We start from the raw sequence: 15,257 nt of genomic DNA on the forward strand, positions 1-15,257 counted from the left end.
CTTTGCCAAAACTGATTGATTGAGCTGTAAATATAATGCATGTGATGTTGAGCCTAGAAATTCAAAAATTAGTACCCAACAAGTTATTGAACAATTAGAAAAAAGTCAAGAACTCTGTACTACAATTATTTATGTTAATTTAAAATCTTGTACGACCCAACAAGTTATTGAGCAAATGTAAACTAATGTTAGGAAGAAGCTCAGCAATTTCAAATTTCCTATGCTGACAATTCAGACATTAAATTTTTGAAACCAATTCAGATGAAAAGTGAAAGAAACACTGCAAAAACACATAGGTTGCAGAATGCTTCCCTTGTCGTAGGGAGGATGACTTAATCAGCCAAAATTATGCGTTTTAGAGACATATCTCACTCACGGCAAGATTTAGAGTAGAATTTACTTTACAACCTACTTGAAAATGGGGAAGCCTAACGCAATCAACTTTACATAGAAAAATTAGTTGGATGTATAACAATTAGAAGAAACTAGATTAAATAAGGATGAAGCAGATCTAGTCTTCTCAAGTACCTCAATCAGCTGGAGCTTCAAATGCAGAAGCTCGTGTAGATCACGAGCAGATAATCACCATAATCTACGACATGAGTCAGGTCAAAATTCTTAGATCTGCGAGCAGAGCAGATAAAGACAGGTAATCGGCATTATGATCAAGTATTTGGTCAGCAGAAACGGACGTTTTGAAGCCAAGATCAAGAGTCTTGTTTTGCAGATGGCGCAGCATTTTCCACTTGATCTGAGGCAGGGATGTCTATATTCATTTGATCTGTTGTTTGTGACGTAGTTTTAACAGAATCTGCTTGAGATTCTCTCGTCGTTGTCACAACATCCATTTCATCAGTATCCTGCAGAGTAGGATCCGCTGTGGTAACAGCTGGCTCAAGAACATTCTCACAAGTGGCTGCTGGATAACAATCTTTTCTCTCTATTGCATCTTTTGTGGGCTGGGATGGTGAAGTCGGTTGTGGTGGATTCTTCTGCTCAGAGTTTGTCTCAATGGTGGCGTATTCAGAAAGGAGATCCATGAACTCGTTGAGTAACCGTTGGACTTTTCTGTTGGATGCCATAGCCGGAAGAATGTCTTCGCGGAGAAGCTTGTGCTTATCCATACCCTGATAAACCAATAGAGAAAAGCAAATCAAAAGATGTATTCACATACAAGTAACCTTTTCGTTCCCGTTTTTCTGCATGTTAACTGATCATAATTATCTTTTAGGGCATGGCAAATACTACTAAAAAAGAAACAAGCATATATCGCAAATCTATTTCAGTAGTAGATGACATCATGATCTGGAAAAAAATAGTGTCACATTGCTTTGCAAGCGGCTCTATCTCGGATTCATGAAAATAAGGGAAAAAGAAGATTTATGCATCACCAAAGAAACTGATGAAGACCGCATGGCAAAAAAAAAAATACTCGACAGCAACCAATCAACAGAGAAACAAATGAGAAATCTCAAGCCATTTTCTGGCTTGTTCAGTAGAAAAACTGTGTTGAAATAAACAATGTTCATAAAAAAAGGGGCCTTACAAGAATAGAAGGGTCCCACACTGGTGATTTTGCATCCGATCCAGATTCAGTCATTCCAATTGGGGGTCCAAGGAAGTTCTCACAAACTTCTCTTAGGCGGGACTCATCTGCCTCTCTGCATTTACCAAAACAGTAAGGCTATGAAATGTGTTACAAGCATAAAATGATGCATAGTAAGTACTAATTGGCATAATCCTATTCCTAAAATTTCCACTTATAATTGTTCTCTATATTAGGCTATCAACAGCTAGAAACTGAAACACAACAATCTCTTCTTTTTTTTCTTCCTGTTTTGGCCATACCACTATCAGTCTATCACGAATATTATGCTCACTATGAAGGAAAATAAAAAATAACAAATATATTTATCCTGAGACTTACTATCAACTACCACAGGGAGATCTTACAGGTAGTGTTGACAAGTAGAAACAGTACAACATACCTTGCTAAAAAGCGAATATACGACAGAAGACATTGGCGATATTCATTGGGAGAATTCAAAGCCAAAGCAGATGCCAGCTGAGCTTCCAAATGAGCACGCGTTTGCATTCCATCATCAGTCACTCTATATTACAATAACATCCCAAGGTGAATGATATGCAAAACATTATAAGGTTTAAATAGAAGAGACACAAAAAATCATGTATGAAACCAAGAAGCATGGCATGCTAATAACAAAACAAAAGAACATTATCTGTAAAAGGAAAATTCCAACGCTGGTATCTTCACATAAATTTGTCAAAAACTATGCTAAATAACAGGTCAATAAAAGTGACATTTGCACACAATTGCTTTTTTCCTGAATGTTTCTAAAGGTGAGTCAGGTCAGCAACCAATTAAATGAAAAGCCAGACATTTATCTTCATTGAAAGGCAGACAAATTTCATGGAAAACTGTTTAAAGAAATAAACATTGCGTACAAACCTGCTCCACCCTGGTTTCCGTGCCAGGTATTTCCGGACATCAACCTGTAATGCAGCCAGCTCACCGTTAAGTGCCGAACCTAGGGTCCATGAGCTAGAGAAATTTGATGCAGGAAAACAATCATCTGCAACTCTCAGCCAACACTTAAGACTCATGTCAAAAAGATACGCATGGCGTGTAGCCAAGACAACAAGGGGAGATCCAGATGTGGATAGTTTTGCAGATATAACTTTGACAGTACCTAGATGAACAAGAAGAAGAGAAACATTAGAATTATATTCTTACATGATTAACAAAATCAAACAGCTACAGTTTCAGCTATACAGTTAAAAATTAGATTTCATGCTTACCAGCATCAGATTTTAGGTCTGTAGTTACCAGTGAAGCTAAGGAATCCTGAAGTAGACATGTCTTGTTGAAAAGATCCCACACATACAAGGACGCCTTCCTTGTGACAACTAACAACTTCCAGAATTCATCGCAATCAATAAATACTGCTCCAGAACCCATCATCAGGGTTGGCATGGCACGCCTCCCACATCTTGTGTAAACCTTCACAATGATGAATATTTCCAATCAATAAATAGAGCAGATATTCATCACATCATTCATGTGGGGAAAAAAAGTGTGCACGACAAACTAGGTTCACATGTGTTGTAGACACTGAATTATTACAGAAACAGAAACCATAATCCCTAATCCAAGGACATTGGCACAGATCAAATGACATTGAAACATTCTGCAAATAGTTTGCATATAGTACTATTTCTGTACTTTTTTGTAGCGACATAATGGACATTTGAAAAGATATTATTCTTAATAGCTAACAGCATGTAAGTACGCCATTATTGTAAGCCCATAACATATGAACTTTGGGTATGAAACGGAAGAACGAGGGGCAAACTATATAACCATATAGAATGCATTGCATAAGAAATCTTCAATAACGTGGAACTGGGACCTGAAGTTACAAACCTGGAGTGATCCATCTTCACAACCAACAGCCCAGAAGTTCGAATTTCCAGACAAGACAGTGACCTTCCCAGAGATCCTATCAGACCAAAGATTCTGAGAGCCTCGTGTACAGGAAAGTTCTGTTTCTCTGATCATTAAAGTGTTTCCTGCTCCCAAAACGTCATTAACTGCATGCTCTCTTGGACGGGCTTCTAAGCAAATTGCATCTTCCCCTTGTTTCTTTTCAAATACTTGTATTGAAAGAATACTGCCAGAAGGTAGTTGACTAACATGCTCGACATTAGTGCATGTTTTTTTACTCCCAGAGGCTGGAACCTTCTCAATAATCAAGTTCTCACTAATAGATGCTCTAGCAGTGAGACCAGAACGCTCTATTATATCGGCACTCCCACCTATAACCCTTCTTATTGAACCTTCTCGAGTACCATTACCAGTATATATCTCTCCATTATTATCCTTGTTATGATCTAAAGAATTCACAACTAACTGAAGACCTTCTGAGTGATCACCAATAGATGTTCTCTCGTGATGGGCAGTAACACCAACTGCTTCTGGTATTATCCTTTTCCGACCATCAGGGCGTCTATATTCTTTCTGATTTACAGGATTTGACATCCGAGCAGAGACCACCTTGTTCGACACATCACCGATAGCATCATCAGTTTTCTTTCTATCATTTACAACAGTCTTATTAATTTTTTTAGTAACCCCTAAATCAACAGAAGGTCTCAAAGATGCCTGACTCTCTGGAACAACTGCACGTATCTTCTTACTCAGAGTTTGCTTCACAGATGCTGCTTCAAGCAACAACTGAGCTGGAGTCTCAGCTAAGTTACCCTGACGACCTCTGGCATCGCCATAGCGATTCCTCTTAAAATCATCTAGTTCAGCATCAGTTAATTTATATCCAATTTCACTCGCATCAAAATGAAATGTCGCAACTGTCCCATCCAAGGAACAAGCAAATATTGAGTACCCGTCAGGGCTCCTGTAATCACAGGAAAATTGAGAAACTGGTAAGTGCATGTATGACCAGAATGTAAATAATAACAAAGACAGCATAACTAGAGGAATAAGAAATGCATGCTGAATTTAAGTTACCAGGTGAGGTCCACCACACTTTGAGCGAAGAAATGCTTAGCCACAAAAAGAGGTCTAGGGCTAACTGTAGTCCACACAGTTATGGTGCGGTCCTGACTTCCTATTGCAATAACATTATATGGCTGTAATTCTTTTCCTTCAACCTTTGAGGAACCATTGCTCCAACCAACCAATGAAGTTTTTAAGTCCTCGGAATTGGACGGAGTCCTCCTAAACATTGAATGATTGAACTTAGCAACAATGATTGGTGCACTATGTCCTAAAAAGTCAAACGTGGCAGACCATTCCCCTCTCTCGAGAACAGGTGCAGAATGCCTGGGCTTCTGAAAACCATGTGTCGTTGTTATAAAATGTCCGCACGGTGACCAGCCAAGCCGTCTGAAGAAGGTGGAACCAAGCTGAAAATAAAAATTCAAATATAGCATGTAAATGGCGGGTAGAAGGAAAATGAACAATTATATTTTTTACCGCCATTTGTTGACTTACAGATTTAGCCCAGTGACCATCAGTTCTATGAACAAGGCTCCAATCACTTGTTCGCCATATTATGACAGTCTTGTCATCCGATTGACTAGCTATAAATGACCCAATAGGATCCCAGGCTACACCTTTTACAAGACTAGAATGACCACGAAGAACTGCAGTGCAGATTCCGGTACTCATGTCCCAAACATGAATGGTATTGTCCAGACTCCCACTGGCCAATGTTGAGTCATCAGGAGACCAATTAAGATCCACCTACTTTAAGCATAGAAGAAAATCAACACAATGATTAGAGCACACACCCAATCATAATGAACAAAAGGTGGCAATCCCTACAAGATTTAGCTACCAACAAACACAATGATATGACATTGTAAGCCAAAATATCTTTATGGAACTTGTATTACCACATCAGCAGTGTGACCTCTCAAAGTCATCGTAACTTTCCAGTTCTCAACATCAGGCGGCTCTCCACTGCCAAACTCTGCGGTTCCCGAGCCAGGCTTCCGCTCATGAACTAGAATAACTTGATCATCTGATCCAGATGCAATATACCTTCCGTGCTTAGCCCATCTAACACAGTTAACAGACCCAAAATGATCCCGCAGTGTTGCAAGAAGCTTTGAAGCTGAATCATCATTTTGCTTCTCTCTGCCAGCATATTTTGTGTTCCAAATGTGAACCTGAAAAATTCATGGATCACAATATAAAGAGAGGTCCAGCAGAATTTCACTATAATATGTCAGAAGCAACTAGAGTAATTGTATCATTCCAAATTCAGACACAACAAATGGGAACACTAAAATGATAAACCACGAATTCATCTGTGATTTGACATTGTAGATTACAAGTTCAAACACATATCAGCCTACTGTAGTCTGTATATATGTCAATAAACAAAATACTCCTAATAGTTGTAATCCACAGAATGCCCCTCAGGATAAGTTTTCTTGATCACATTCTCTGCAGGTCCAAAGATACTTGCTGGTCCAAGATTCATAAAAGTTCTCCATGACTACGTCAATTTGACTACATTGTAAAACAGGTCACACTGCTTTAGAATCATTTGATTGAACATCAAACATCATATTCCAAGAATGCATTAACACTGTGAATGTTCGTACTGTCTCATTACGCCGCAACTTTAACTTCCAAGTTCCAATATTTAACAGATCACTAGCAGCTAAAAAGAATGCTGAACTTCAAAACTGCAGTTTAGAGATAAAGAATACATTAGAGAGGAATTAACGTGCCTTATGATCACCACCACCAGTGGCAAACCTGAGGCCACCAGGCTGAATATCAATGGAGAATATCTGAGAGGTGCCATGCTTAATCCAACTAGGTTTCTCCGCGATCATCTTTAATCACTCCGACAAACTTCACCTCAGAAACGTAATTAATTTTAGGGGAACAGTAGAGAATTGAACAAGGGTTTTTCTCTCTCGCACTTAAAACCCTGAAATTCCAACTAAGTTCATGCCTTGCAACTCAAACAGACCCTAATGAGAGCATAGAACAGTGAAAAAGGCGCAAAATTCCGTAAACTGGTAACGCCCTCAAGCCCAGAAATTCAATTCAAGTATCGAACAAATTCATCAGAGCATGAAATTCGAAATTAGTATTCGGCGGAATATTCCTTGCCAATTTCAAACAGGGGGTAAAAAGGAAAAAAAGTAAACGTTTTCCAGTAATTGGAAATTAATTAGTGGATAGAAAAATTAAAGTGAAAGTTTGAGATTGGGAAATTAGGAAAGGTGTTGAAACTATGGTGACCAGAGAAAAAACCCTACTAAGAATTTGTGTCGGTAAAGTAATTCAGTGCAAAAATCAGGAAGAAAAGACAGGCCAAATTTTTCAAAGATATTAACGGTCCAATTTGTTCACATAATAACAGAGTGCACCATAAACCCTGAAAAGGGGGGCGAATCTATTAGTATTTGATTTACTTCTGTTTTTTAGTCACATAATTTATAAAAATAACTTATTAACTATACTATAATTATTACTCCATATTATTTCTTAATTATCCCATAACGTTAAAATTTTGATGAAATTTATTATTTAAGTAATTTTTGTTAACGTCCAGATAAAATTAGCATGGTTTATATTATGGTGATTGATTTTAGATTATTAATATGTAATTAATAAAGATATAATGACGAAAGTACAAAAGTCACAATAAATTTAAAAAAATTAATTGTAAATCAATTAGTACTAATATAGTCACTTATTTATTTAAAATCAATTATATTAGTCATGATATAATCACAACAACTACAGCCACCATTCAAAATTATATTTTTATTAAGAAATTTTTATCCAGACTTTACCATTCCCGATTTGGAGAATTCACAATTAATAATTTAATAGCACTAAATAAAATTTGGTGAGTTATAAACTCCTTTCATCCGCAATAAAAACCATCTTACATTTCTAATTTGGTGTGTCCCATAAAATTAGTTCAATTTTATTTTCGACAAGTTTGTCCTTCATCCCTTAAAAATCATATCTCTCTTTCAATTTGACGTGTCCCACAAGATCAATTCATTTTTTATTTTTGACAAATTTCAATCACTTTTTTATTCACATCTCTCATATTATTTTAATTTTGTAGTACCAAACCTCATGATGAACTCAAATTCTTTATTTTTATAAAACCAACATAGTACAATTTTTTTTAAAAAAAATATCATTACTTTTATTGAATTATGGTCATCTCATAATTTACAAAAGTAGCTACTTAAATAATAACGTTGCACATTTCTCAATTATCTCATATAATTAAAATTTTAAAAAAAATTGTATTTTAAATCATAATTTTAGTTAACTTTTGGATAAATTTAGCATTATTTTATTATAATGTTTGAATTTTAAATAATTATTAATTAATTAGTTAATACATAAAAAAAATTTTACAAAAGTTACAATTTTATCAAAATCTTGATTGTCTGGTATAAAAGTTACAACCTTAATTAGCTACTTTTATAAGCTAAAAAATATAAATTAATCAAAAATTGTGTTCTAATAAATGACAACTTTCCCAAAAATTTTATTGAGTTTTTATTCGCTTATGTGGAAAGTAAAATATGGAGGGTAAAATTGGGTTTTCAACCGAACCTCGTAGCTCAGCTCAGCAGAGTTCATGACCAGGCCTCTGAGTTCCAGCTACATTGACTGATTTTGAGAAGCGTTTCTACCACATCAATCTTTACATTGATGTCTGCCAATTATTACTCTCTCTATTCTAATTTTGAGATAGATCTTCTGGGGATAATAGTATAAATCAAAAACTGCCATGATAATCCGTAGGTCATGTGCAAAGAATCTCAAGCATCTGTCCAAATTTGCCTGCATATTTCGATGCTTTAACTACTTCCACTCTTCGTCAGTTGTAGTGGGTTCAGAAAACTCCCAAGGGTCGTCGGAGTTTTCACGTTTCAAGAACGCGCAGAACCCGTTTGATGAATTTCGGCAGAGAGATGTTTCGTATTACAACCATTTGCTGTTCGATTACTCGCGCGATGGCCTGAATCAAAAGGCGTTGGAAACATACGCGTTTATGAATCGCTCCGGTGTTTCGGCTGATGGGAGCAGCTTATCTTGCATTTTAAAGGCTTCTACGAGCTTGCAAGATTATGATTTTGGTAGGCAGATACATTGCCAGAGTTTTAAAAATGGGTTCTTTAAGGATGTCAGTGTCGGAACCTCTCTTGTTGATATGCATATCAAGAATGGAAATTTGGATGATGGGAAGAGAGTGTTTGATGAGATCAGGGTGAAGAATGTAGTGACTTGGACTTCGTTGCTTACGGGCTATGCTATCAAAAGGATGACCCGAAAGGTCGTACAAGTTTTCAGCTTGATGAAATCTGAGGGTGTCAAACCTAATCCTTTCACATTTGCCACTGTTCTTGGTGCTTTGGCAGATGAAGGTGCAGTAGGGGTTGGAGCTCAGTTGCACGGTATGACTGTCAAGAACGGGTTTGATTCAAGCCGGGAGGTGGGGAATGCTTTGGTTAGTCTGTATTCAAAGTCTGGAATGAGTAGAGAGGCTAGGTGTGTGTTTGACGGAACTGACTGTAGGGATGCAGTCTCTTGGAATGGGATGATTGCAGGTCTTATGATGAACGGGTTCGACTTGGATGCCTTTGGGCTGTTCTATAGAATGAGGGTTGCTGGTGTAGAGTTCACAGAAACAACTTTTGCCACTGCTCTTAAGCTTTGTTCCAACCTTAAAGAAATAGGTTTTGCCCGGCAGATCCACTGCCAGGCCGTCAGGCGTGGGTTTGGTAGTTTCGACAATGTCAGAACAGCTCTCATGGCGTGCTACACGAAAGGACGTGAGATGGATGATGCAATGAAGATGTTTTCATTGATAGGCACAGTTCAAAGTGTGGTGTCATGGACAGCGATTATTGGAGGATACATGAAAAATGGTCGAACATTAGAAGCAACCGATATGTTTCTCCAGATGCGAAGAGAAGCCGTGAGGCCTAATCACTACACTTATTCTACAATTCTTGCAGCTCTTCCAGCTAATTCTTTGTCTCAGGTGCATGCGGAGATCATCAAAACCAATTACTCAAACTCACCTTCAGTAGGAACAGCATTGCTTAACGCGTATATTAAAATAAGCAAGACTGATGATGCAGGGAAAGTTTTTCGGCAAATAGAAGAGAAGGACATTGTTGCTTGGTCTGCAATGTTAGTTGCGTATGCTCAGCAAGACGATACTGAGGGAGCTGTAAGGTTTTATGGTCAGTTAGCCAAGGAAGGTGCCTGGCCAAATGAGTTCACTTTCTCTACTATAATAAACGCATGTGCGACACAGTCGGCAGCTACAGATCAAGGAAAGCAGTTTCATGCAAGCTCAATCAAATCTGGCTACAACAACACTCTAATTGTAAGCAGTGCCCTTGTTACTATGTATGCCAAAAAAGGGGATATTGAGAGTGCCAATCAAGTCTTCAAGAGGCAGCAGGAAAGAGACTTAGTTTCCTGGAACTCGATGATCTCGGGGTATGCACAACATGGTTATGGGGAAAAAGCACTCGGTGTGTTTAAGGAAATGCAAAAGAGGAACTTAGAGATGGATGACATCACATTTATCGGTGTAATTTCTGCCTGCACCCACACAGGATTGGTAAGTGAAGGTGAAGCATATTTTGATATGATGGTAAACAAACTTCACATTTCTCCCACCATGGAGATATATTCGTGCATGGTTGATTTGTACAGCAGAGCTGGGATGTTAGACAAAGCTATGGCGCTTATTACTGGAATGCCGTTTCCTGCTGGTCCAACTGTTTGGCGCACTCTTTTGGCTGCATGCCGAGTTCATCGAAATATAGAGATGGGGAAATTTGCAGCTGAAAAACTCATTTCTTGTAAACCACATGACTCGGCTGCATATGTTTTGTTAGCTAACTTATATGCTGCCTCAGGAAACTGGCAAGATAGGTCAAAAGTGAGAAAACTGATGGATGATAGGAAAGTTAGAAAAGAAACTGGCTATAGCTGGATTGAAGTGAAGAAAAAGACGTATGCTTTTATGGCTAGCGACGTTTCACATCCTCTATCTGATCAAATTTATAGGAAACTTGGAGAATTGGGCGTTCGTTTGAGGGATGCGGGATATCAGCCAGATACAAATTACGTGCTTCACGATATTGAAGAGGAACAGAAAGAATCCATCCTCTCTCGGCACAGTGAGAGGCTGGCTATTGCCTTCGGATTGATTTCACTACCTCATGGCGTTCCGATACGGATCATAAAGAACCTCAGGGTCTGTGGTGACTGCCATACGGTGATTAAGCTAATTTCAAGAATAGAAGCCAGAGAAATTATTGTAAGGGATTCAAATAGATTCCACCACTTTAGCAAAGGCTTGTGTTCTTGTGGGGATTACTGGTAGCACTTTTAAAAATTTACAAGCAATAAGGAATTTAGGGAGAGTTTTAGATATGCGGTTTAGTCTATGCTCGGTTCTGCTATTTCTATGTTGAAAAACATAGGTATAGATGTTTGTAAACTAGATTCCCTCCTTTTTTGTGTTTCTCTCTTTTTCTTTTTTTTTTTTGTCAAGTATCATTTCGTGTGGAAAATATAAATTACATACTGAATTTTATTAGAAACTTGGTTACATTTATATGAGCTGGAATACAATAGTGTAAATAGTAGTCCATGTATCAACATATCACCATAAGTTTGTAGTGACATCCATTTGGAGCAATTGAGACAGAGAGAGAGAGATCCCATTTACATATGATTTTATTTTGTCAATTACTGGTTTGTTCTAATCTAACAACTTATGCTATGATTTTTGTTGAGTCTCTTCTAGCCATAGCAGAATAAGTTCATAAGACTTTGTGGCGTCCTCCATCATGACCATCATCAACCATTGTTGATCAGAAAAACATGAAAAATGGAGGAACAACGACATGCAACAGCAGTCTCATCTCCATCACTTTGCTGGTGGAATGATATCAATTGTACCACGAGGATAAAATGTCACCTGCAGATGCCATCTATCATTACAAATTTATGATATATGAGTATGAATCTCTTTCTAAACACAAATATGGAATGACGAAGTGCCAATCCATATGCAAAGCCAAACTAGTACTAATAATTATAATAAGATGACCAGAATTGGAACTTAATAAGTCAATGGGGAAGAAGAAAAAAGCCATCATGTAATGCCACCGCATTTAGTTACCTCACATGAACACACCATATTGACATCGTTTGTTGGAGTAGTTTTAATGTTTGTACATAACATAAGTACAGCAATTTGAGAAGCGTCGGCTCATTTTCTGGCCCAATGCTGGAGGAAAATGAAAAGTCATCTAACCTTTCCCCTTTGATGAGCTAATCTGAATGCAGTAAAAAATCATACGTAGTAATATACAAAAAGTCACCAGGTACACAAGTTGTAGCAGGCTAAAGCACCTCAAGTTCGTTAGCCTTCCTCGCCAAATTCCTTTGTGAATCTCTCATGCACATCGAGATCAGATTTGCTCACAGTTGGTCTTTGCCTTGCAAGCACCTTGTCAAAGTCTGTTTTTGATATAGGAGGTGGGTTGATCTACAAAAGCAGGACGGTATAGAGAACATTTAGTTTCTAATGAGGAGAAAGAGGCTCAAACAGAAATACATACATCTAAATAGATTTCTGTTAATAGATTACAACTATACCGACATACATTTACTTGCATTGTAACATCATTATGTTTTACACAGACTACAATATACACATATGCTTCCACTAAAGTTGATACCTGTGCAGCAAGTCCTTTTGCAGCAAGCTCCTGCATAGTTATCTGGATGGCACCTGGTTGCTTAGGTCCACATGGCACCCATGCACCACTAGGTGTCTTAACGAAGAACATTGCATCTTGTGTTTTTCGTACAGGCTCAAATAAGACGTCCTTAACCTATTAAAGTCATTCACATCATTCTGAGTCATAAACAGATATGTGCAGGTTTAAATGACAACGGCAGCACTCAAAATATAGCACAGAGCTTATCTAAACATCATTTTAGATCCAGACTTACACAAACAGCAATATCCGAACCAGAAAAACCTTCTGTCTTACGAGCTAGGCTTTCAAAGTCTCTATCGTTCAAGTTATTTGGTGTATCTCCTAAATGCACCTGCAAGTGTAACAGGCCACAAGATTATTTTAATCCTCAATAAATAATTCTAGTTACAGTTCCATTAGTGAGATGAAAGAATGCTTCTTACCTTGAACATGTGCTGACGTGCCTTCACATCTGGTAGTGGGATATAAATACGCTTGTCAAACCGCCGCCTTATAGCCTATAGGAAATAAATATATGAATACAAAAATAATGAAGTTGAATGAAAAATATCCATTTTCTACCATCAGTATGCAACTAACTATTACCTGATCAAGAGCATAAGGAGTATTAGTGGCAGCAAGAACAAGAACTTTGTCATCATTGTGTCCCACCCCCTGATGTATTTAAGACAAAAATAGAACTGGAAATTTGTCAAAAGTTCATTTCTAATGATATAGGCAAATCAAAACCACCACAGAAAAAATATCAAAGGGTGCAGGAGAGAGATAAGAATCGTAGGAATATAAAATTAATTATCTTCTAAATACATTGTAAGCTGAACATGGCATAAAACAATGTTCCCAAGTTGATATAGAATGTTTGTAACGACGGAGACCAACAAGAAATCCAGGATAGTAATGAATGAAAAAATCCATATAAAACCTCCCTAACTTTGGTTCTAATAACCTAAAATAAAACGGAATCTTCAACATAGACCTAACTTGCAATAATGACATGCCATTTCCAAATATCTCAAATGTAGCAATAATTAGATAACTCAAAATGTACAAAAATAATATTTCATTTAGAGATTAGAGGTCTGAAGCCAATCAACAAGTTCCAAAGTCATATCTAATGAAGCAGCAAGTTCAGAGGTAAAAAATTGGTATCCATGTTCATGAACGAATAATGATAGGAATGTCATTGCTGGGCATGAAAATCAATCCTCTGGAGCTTGAACTACAATTACCTGCATCTGCACAAGCAATTCTGTTTTGATTCGCCTAGATGCTTCACTTTCATTTCCTTCTCCACGCTGTCCACAGAGGGAATCTATTTCATCAATAAATATGATCGAGGGAGAACTTTCACGTGCCATTTGGAAGAGATTAGAGACTAGCTTTTCACTTTCACCCATCCATTTTGAAACCAAGTCTGAAGAAGAAACACTGAAAGGAAAGAGCATACGCCACTTACTAATTTTACATCTACTTGATCATTGAAAATGAATAAAAAAAAAGTTTGAACATATGCACGCCTTTTCACAAAACTGGATAACAGATTTTTCAAGTAACAATGCTAAGTTCACATCCATTTATCTACGAACGGCAAGCAGAAAATACAAATATCGAGGAAGACAAATGACCTGAAAAACGTGGAGTCAGCTTCAGTGGCAACAGCCTTGGCCAAGTATGACTTTCCTGTTCCAGGAGGACCATACAAAAGAAAAGCCCTCCAAGGGCGCCTCTTACCTAAACACACAAAGAGAAGCACATTAAGTATAACAAGCTGGGCATACATTAAATGGCCATGCTCCAAACTGAATGTGCTTCCTCTTCCGTATACATGGTACAAAATAGAACTCTTGAAGTTGTGTACCAGTATTAATACGAACGAAAGGTTAAATGTTTATTCGACAAGGATAAACCAACTCTATGATCTAGTCTCCCTCATACTATTGTCCATTGTAAGAATGAAAACAACATAAGAAGAAAGCATCTCAAAATCTATAACTTAAGCAGGCAGGTAATTATGAAATACACTCACTGAACAAAAACAATTCAATCAATTAGAACTCACAGCCATGTCACCAGTTACCCTAAACCACAGGCCCCCCAAAATTATGCTTTCAACCAAATTTTCTTCAGAAAAGCGCATATTTACAGTTCAAAGCCACAACAACCTGTGAAAAGGATAGATATTAACCAGGTAACACACAAACACCACCACAAAGCAATCACTTATCACACATTACACTCCTTGGATGCAGACACATCAAAACACAATCGTGAAATTATACCAGTAAAAAACTGCGGGAACTTCACGGGGAGAATCACAGCCTCCTGCAGTGCCTGCTTCGCGCTCTCCAATCCAGCCACATCATTCCACTTAACATTAGGCTTCTCCCTAACAATAGCCGAGTTCAACCCCGCCCGAAGCTTCTCCTTATCGCCATCCTCTCCCTCACCGTCCTTCCCGTCCTTGGGCTTGGACTTTGGCCGCGTCGCCACGGCCGCATCGCCATTCGCGGCGGGGCCCGATCCTCCCTCGTCGAGCACGCCGCGGATCTCCTCCGCCCGGCGCAAGTACTCGGTGAACTTCTGTGTGATGGCCTCCTTGATCTTAGGGTTTTTCTCGTACTTGAGGTGCGTCCTGAAATACTCCAGCGCGTTCATATACAGCGGGAAGGCCTTGGCATAATTTCCGGCGTTGTCCTCGGCGACTGCCTGCCAGACATACTCGATCGCTTGCTCCTTGAAATTGCTATACATCGTCGGCGATCATAAATAATTGAGCTTTTCTGGCGTTCGAATTCGCGTGGGGTTGTGGTGAATGGAAAGATGATATATTGAAAGAATAAAAGAACAAAATTGGGGTTTTCTTGGATTGAAGGTTGAGTTGAAAGTTGGGAATTTTGGAT

General features: G+C 38.1%; 3 protein-coding genes across 11 annotated transcripts; 1 reads left to right on the forward strand and 2 right to left on the reverse strand.

The window, feature by feature from the left end:
* Positions 1-297: 297 nt before the first annotated feature.
* LOC125222411 (protein HIRA-like) lies at positions 298-6,869 on the reverse strand. Of its 3 annotated transcripts, XM_048124996.2 has the most exons (11): positions 6,283-6,869; positions 5,437-5,712; positions 5,033-5,284; positions 4,829-4,944; positions 4,547-4,756; positions 3,446-4,433; positions 2,821-3,022; positions 2,471-2,711; positions 1,989-2,111; positions 1,547-1,661; positions 298-1,127 (listed from the first exon to the last, which is right to left on the reverse strand). In XM_048124996.2, the coding sequence occupies exons 1-11, from the start codon at positions 6,388-6,390 to the stop codon at positions 708-710; spliced, it is 3,051 nt and encodes a 1,016-aa protein (XP_047980953.1). In that variant the 5' UTR covers positions 6,391-6,869; the 3' UTR covers positions 298-707. The 3 variants fall into 3 exon arrangements, with proteins under 3 accessions (XP_047980953.1, XP_047980951.1, XP_047980954.1); XM_048124994.2 differs by having other exon boundaries at positions 4,547-4,944; positions 6,283-6,868; XM_048124997.1 differs by lacking the exon at positions 6,283-6,869 and having other exon boundaries at positions 4,547-4,944; positions 5,033-5,287; positions 5,437-5,566.
* Positions 6,870-8,190: 1,321 nt separating this feature from the next.
* Positions 8,191-11,182, forward strand: LOC125221964 (Tetratricopeptide repeat (TPR)-like superfamily protein). The gene has a single exon (XM_048124321.2). It carries the CDS (start codon positions 8,328-8,330, stop codon positions 10,944-10,946), a length of 2,619 nt encoding a protein of 872 aa, XP_047980278.1. The 5' UTR covers positions 8,191-8,327; the 3' UTR covers positions 10,947-11,182.
* On the reverse strand, positions 11,155-15,225 carry LOC125221965 (protein SUPPRESSOR OF K(+) TRANSPORT GROWTH DEFECT 1-like). Of its 7 annotated transcripts, none has more exons than XR_007176447.2 (10): positions 14,637-15,225; positions 13,983-14,088; positions 13,587-13,785; positions 12,943-13,011; positions 12,780-12,854; positions 12,590-12,688; positions 12,313-12,468; positions 11,984-12,119; positions 11,751-11,858; positions 11,155-11,546 (listed from the first exon to the last, which is right to left on the reverse strand). XR_007176447.2 is itself a non-coding variant. In XM_048124324.2 (9 exons), the coding sequence occupies exons 1-8, from the start codon at positions 15,106-15,108 to the stop codon at positions 11,994-11,996; spliced, it is 1,302 nt and encodes a 433-aa protein (XP_047980281.1). In that variant the 5' UTR covers positions 15,109-15,225; the 3' UTR covers positions 11,703-11,858; positions 11,984-11,993. The 7 variants fall into 7 exon arrangements, 2 of the variants coding, with proteins under 2 accessions (XP_047980281.1, XP_047980280.1); XR_007176444.2 differs by having other exon boundaries at positions 11,751-11,907; XR_007176446.2 differs by having other exon boundaries at positions 11,953-12,119.
* Positions 15,226-15,257: the final 32 nt, after the last annotated feature.

Source organism: Salvia hispanica, chromosome 1, assembly GCF_029641045.1.
Source record: "Salvia hispanica isolate PSC_SH4W2 chromosome 1, Shi_PSC_v1, whole genome shotgun sequence".
NCBI lineage: Eukaryota > Viridiplantae > Streptophyta > Magnoliopsida > Lamiales > Lamiaceae > Salvia > Salvia hispanica.

Coding starts and splice junctions, on each gene's coding strand:
- LOC125222411 (XM_048124994.2), bottom strand. CDS start 6,390: ATGATCGCGGAGAAACCTAGTTGGATTAAGCATGGCACCTCTCAGATA. Junction 4,945..5,032: donor ATGGTCACTGGGCTAAATCT/GTAAGTCAACAA, acceptor TTTTATTTTCAG/CTTGGTTCCACCTTCTTCAG. Junction 1,662..1,988: donor TATATTCGCTTTTTAGCAAG/GTATGTTGTACT, acceptor TGGTAAATGCAG/AGAGGCAGATGAGTCCCGCC.
- LOC125221964 (XM_048124321.2), top strand. CDS start 8,328: ATGATAATCCGTAGGTCATGTGCAAAGAATCTCAAGCATCTGTCCAAA.
- LOC125221965 (XM_048124324.2), bottom strand. CDS start 15,108: ATGTATAGCAATTTCAAGGAGCAAGCGATCGAGTATGTCTGGCAGGCA. Junction 13,786..13,982: donor GCTGACTCCACGTTTTTCAG/GTCATTTGTCTT, acceptor CTTTCCTTTCAG/TGTTTCTTCTTCAGACTTGG. Junction 13,012..13,586: donor AATTGCTTGTGCAGATGCAG/GTAATTGTAGTT, acceptor TAAATACATCAG/GGGGTGGGACACAATGATGA.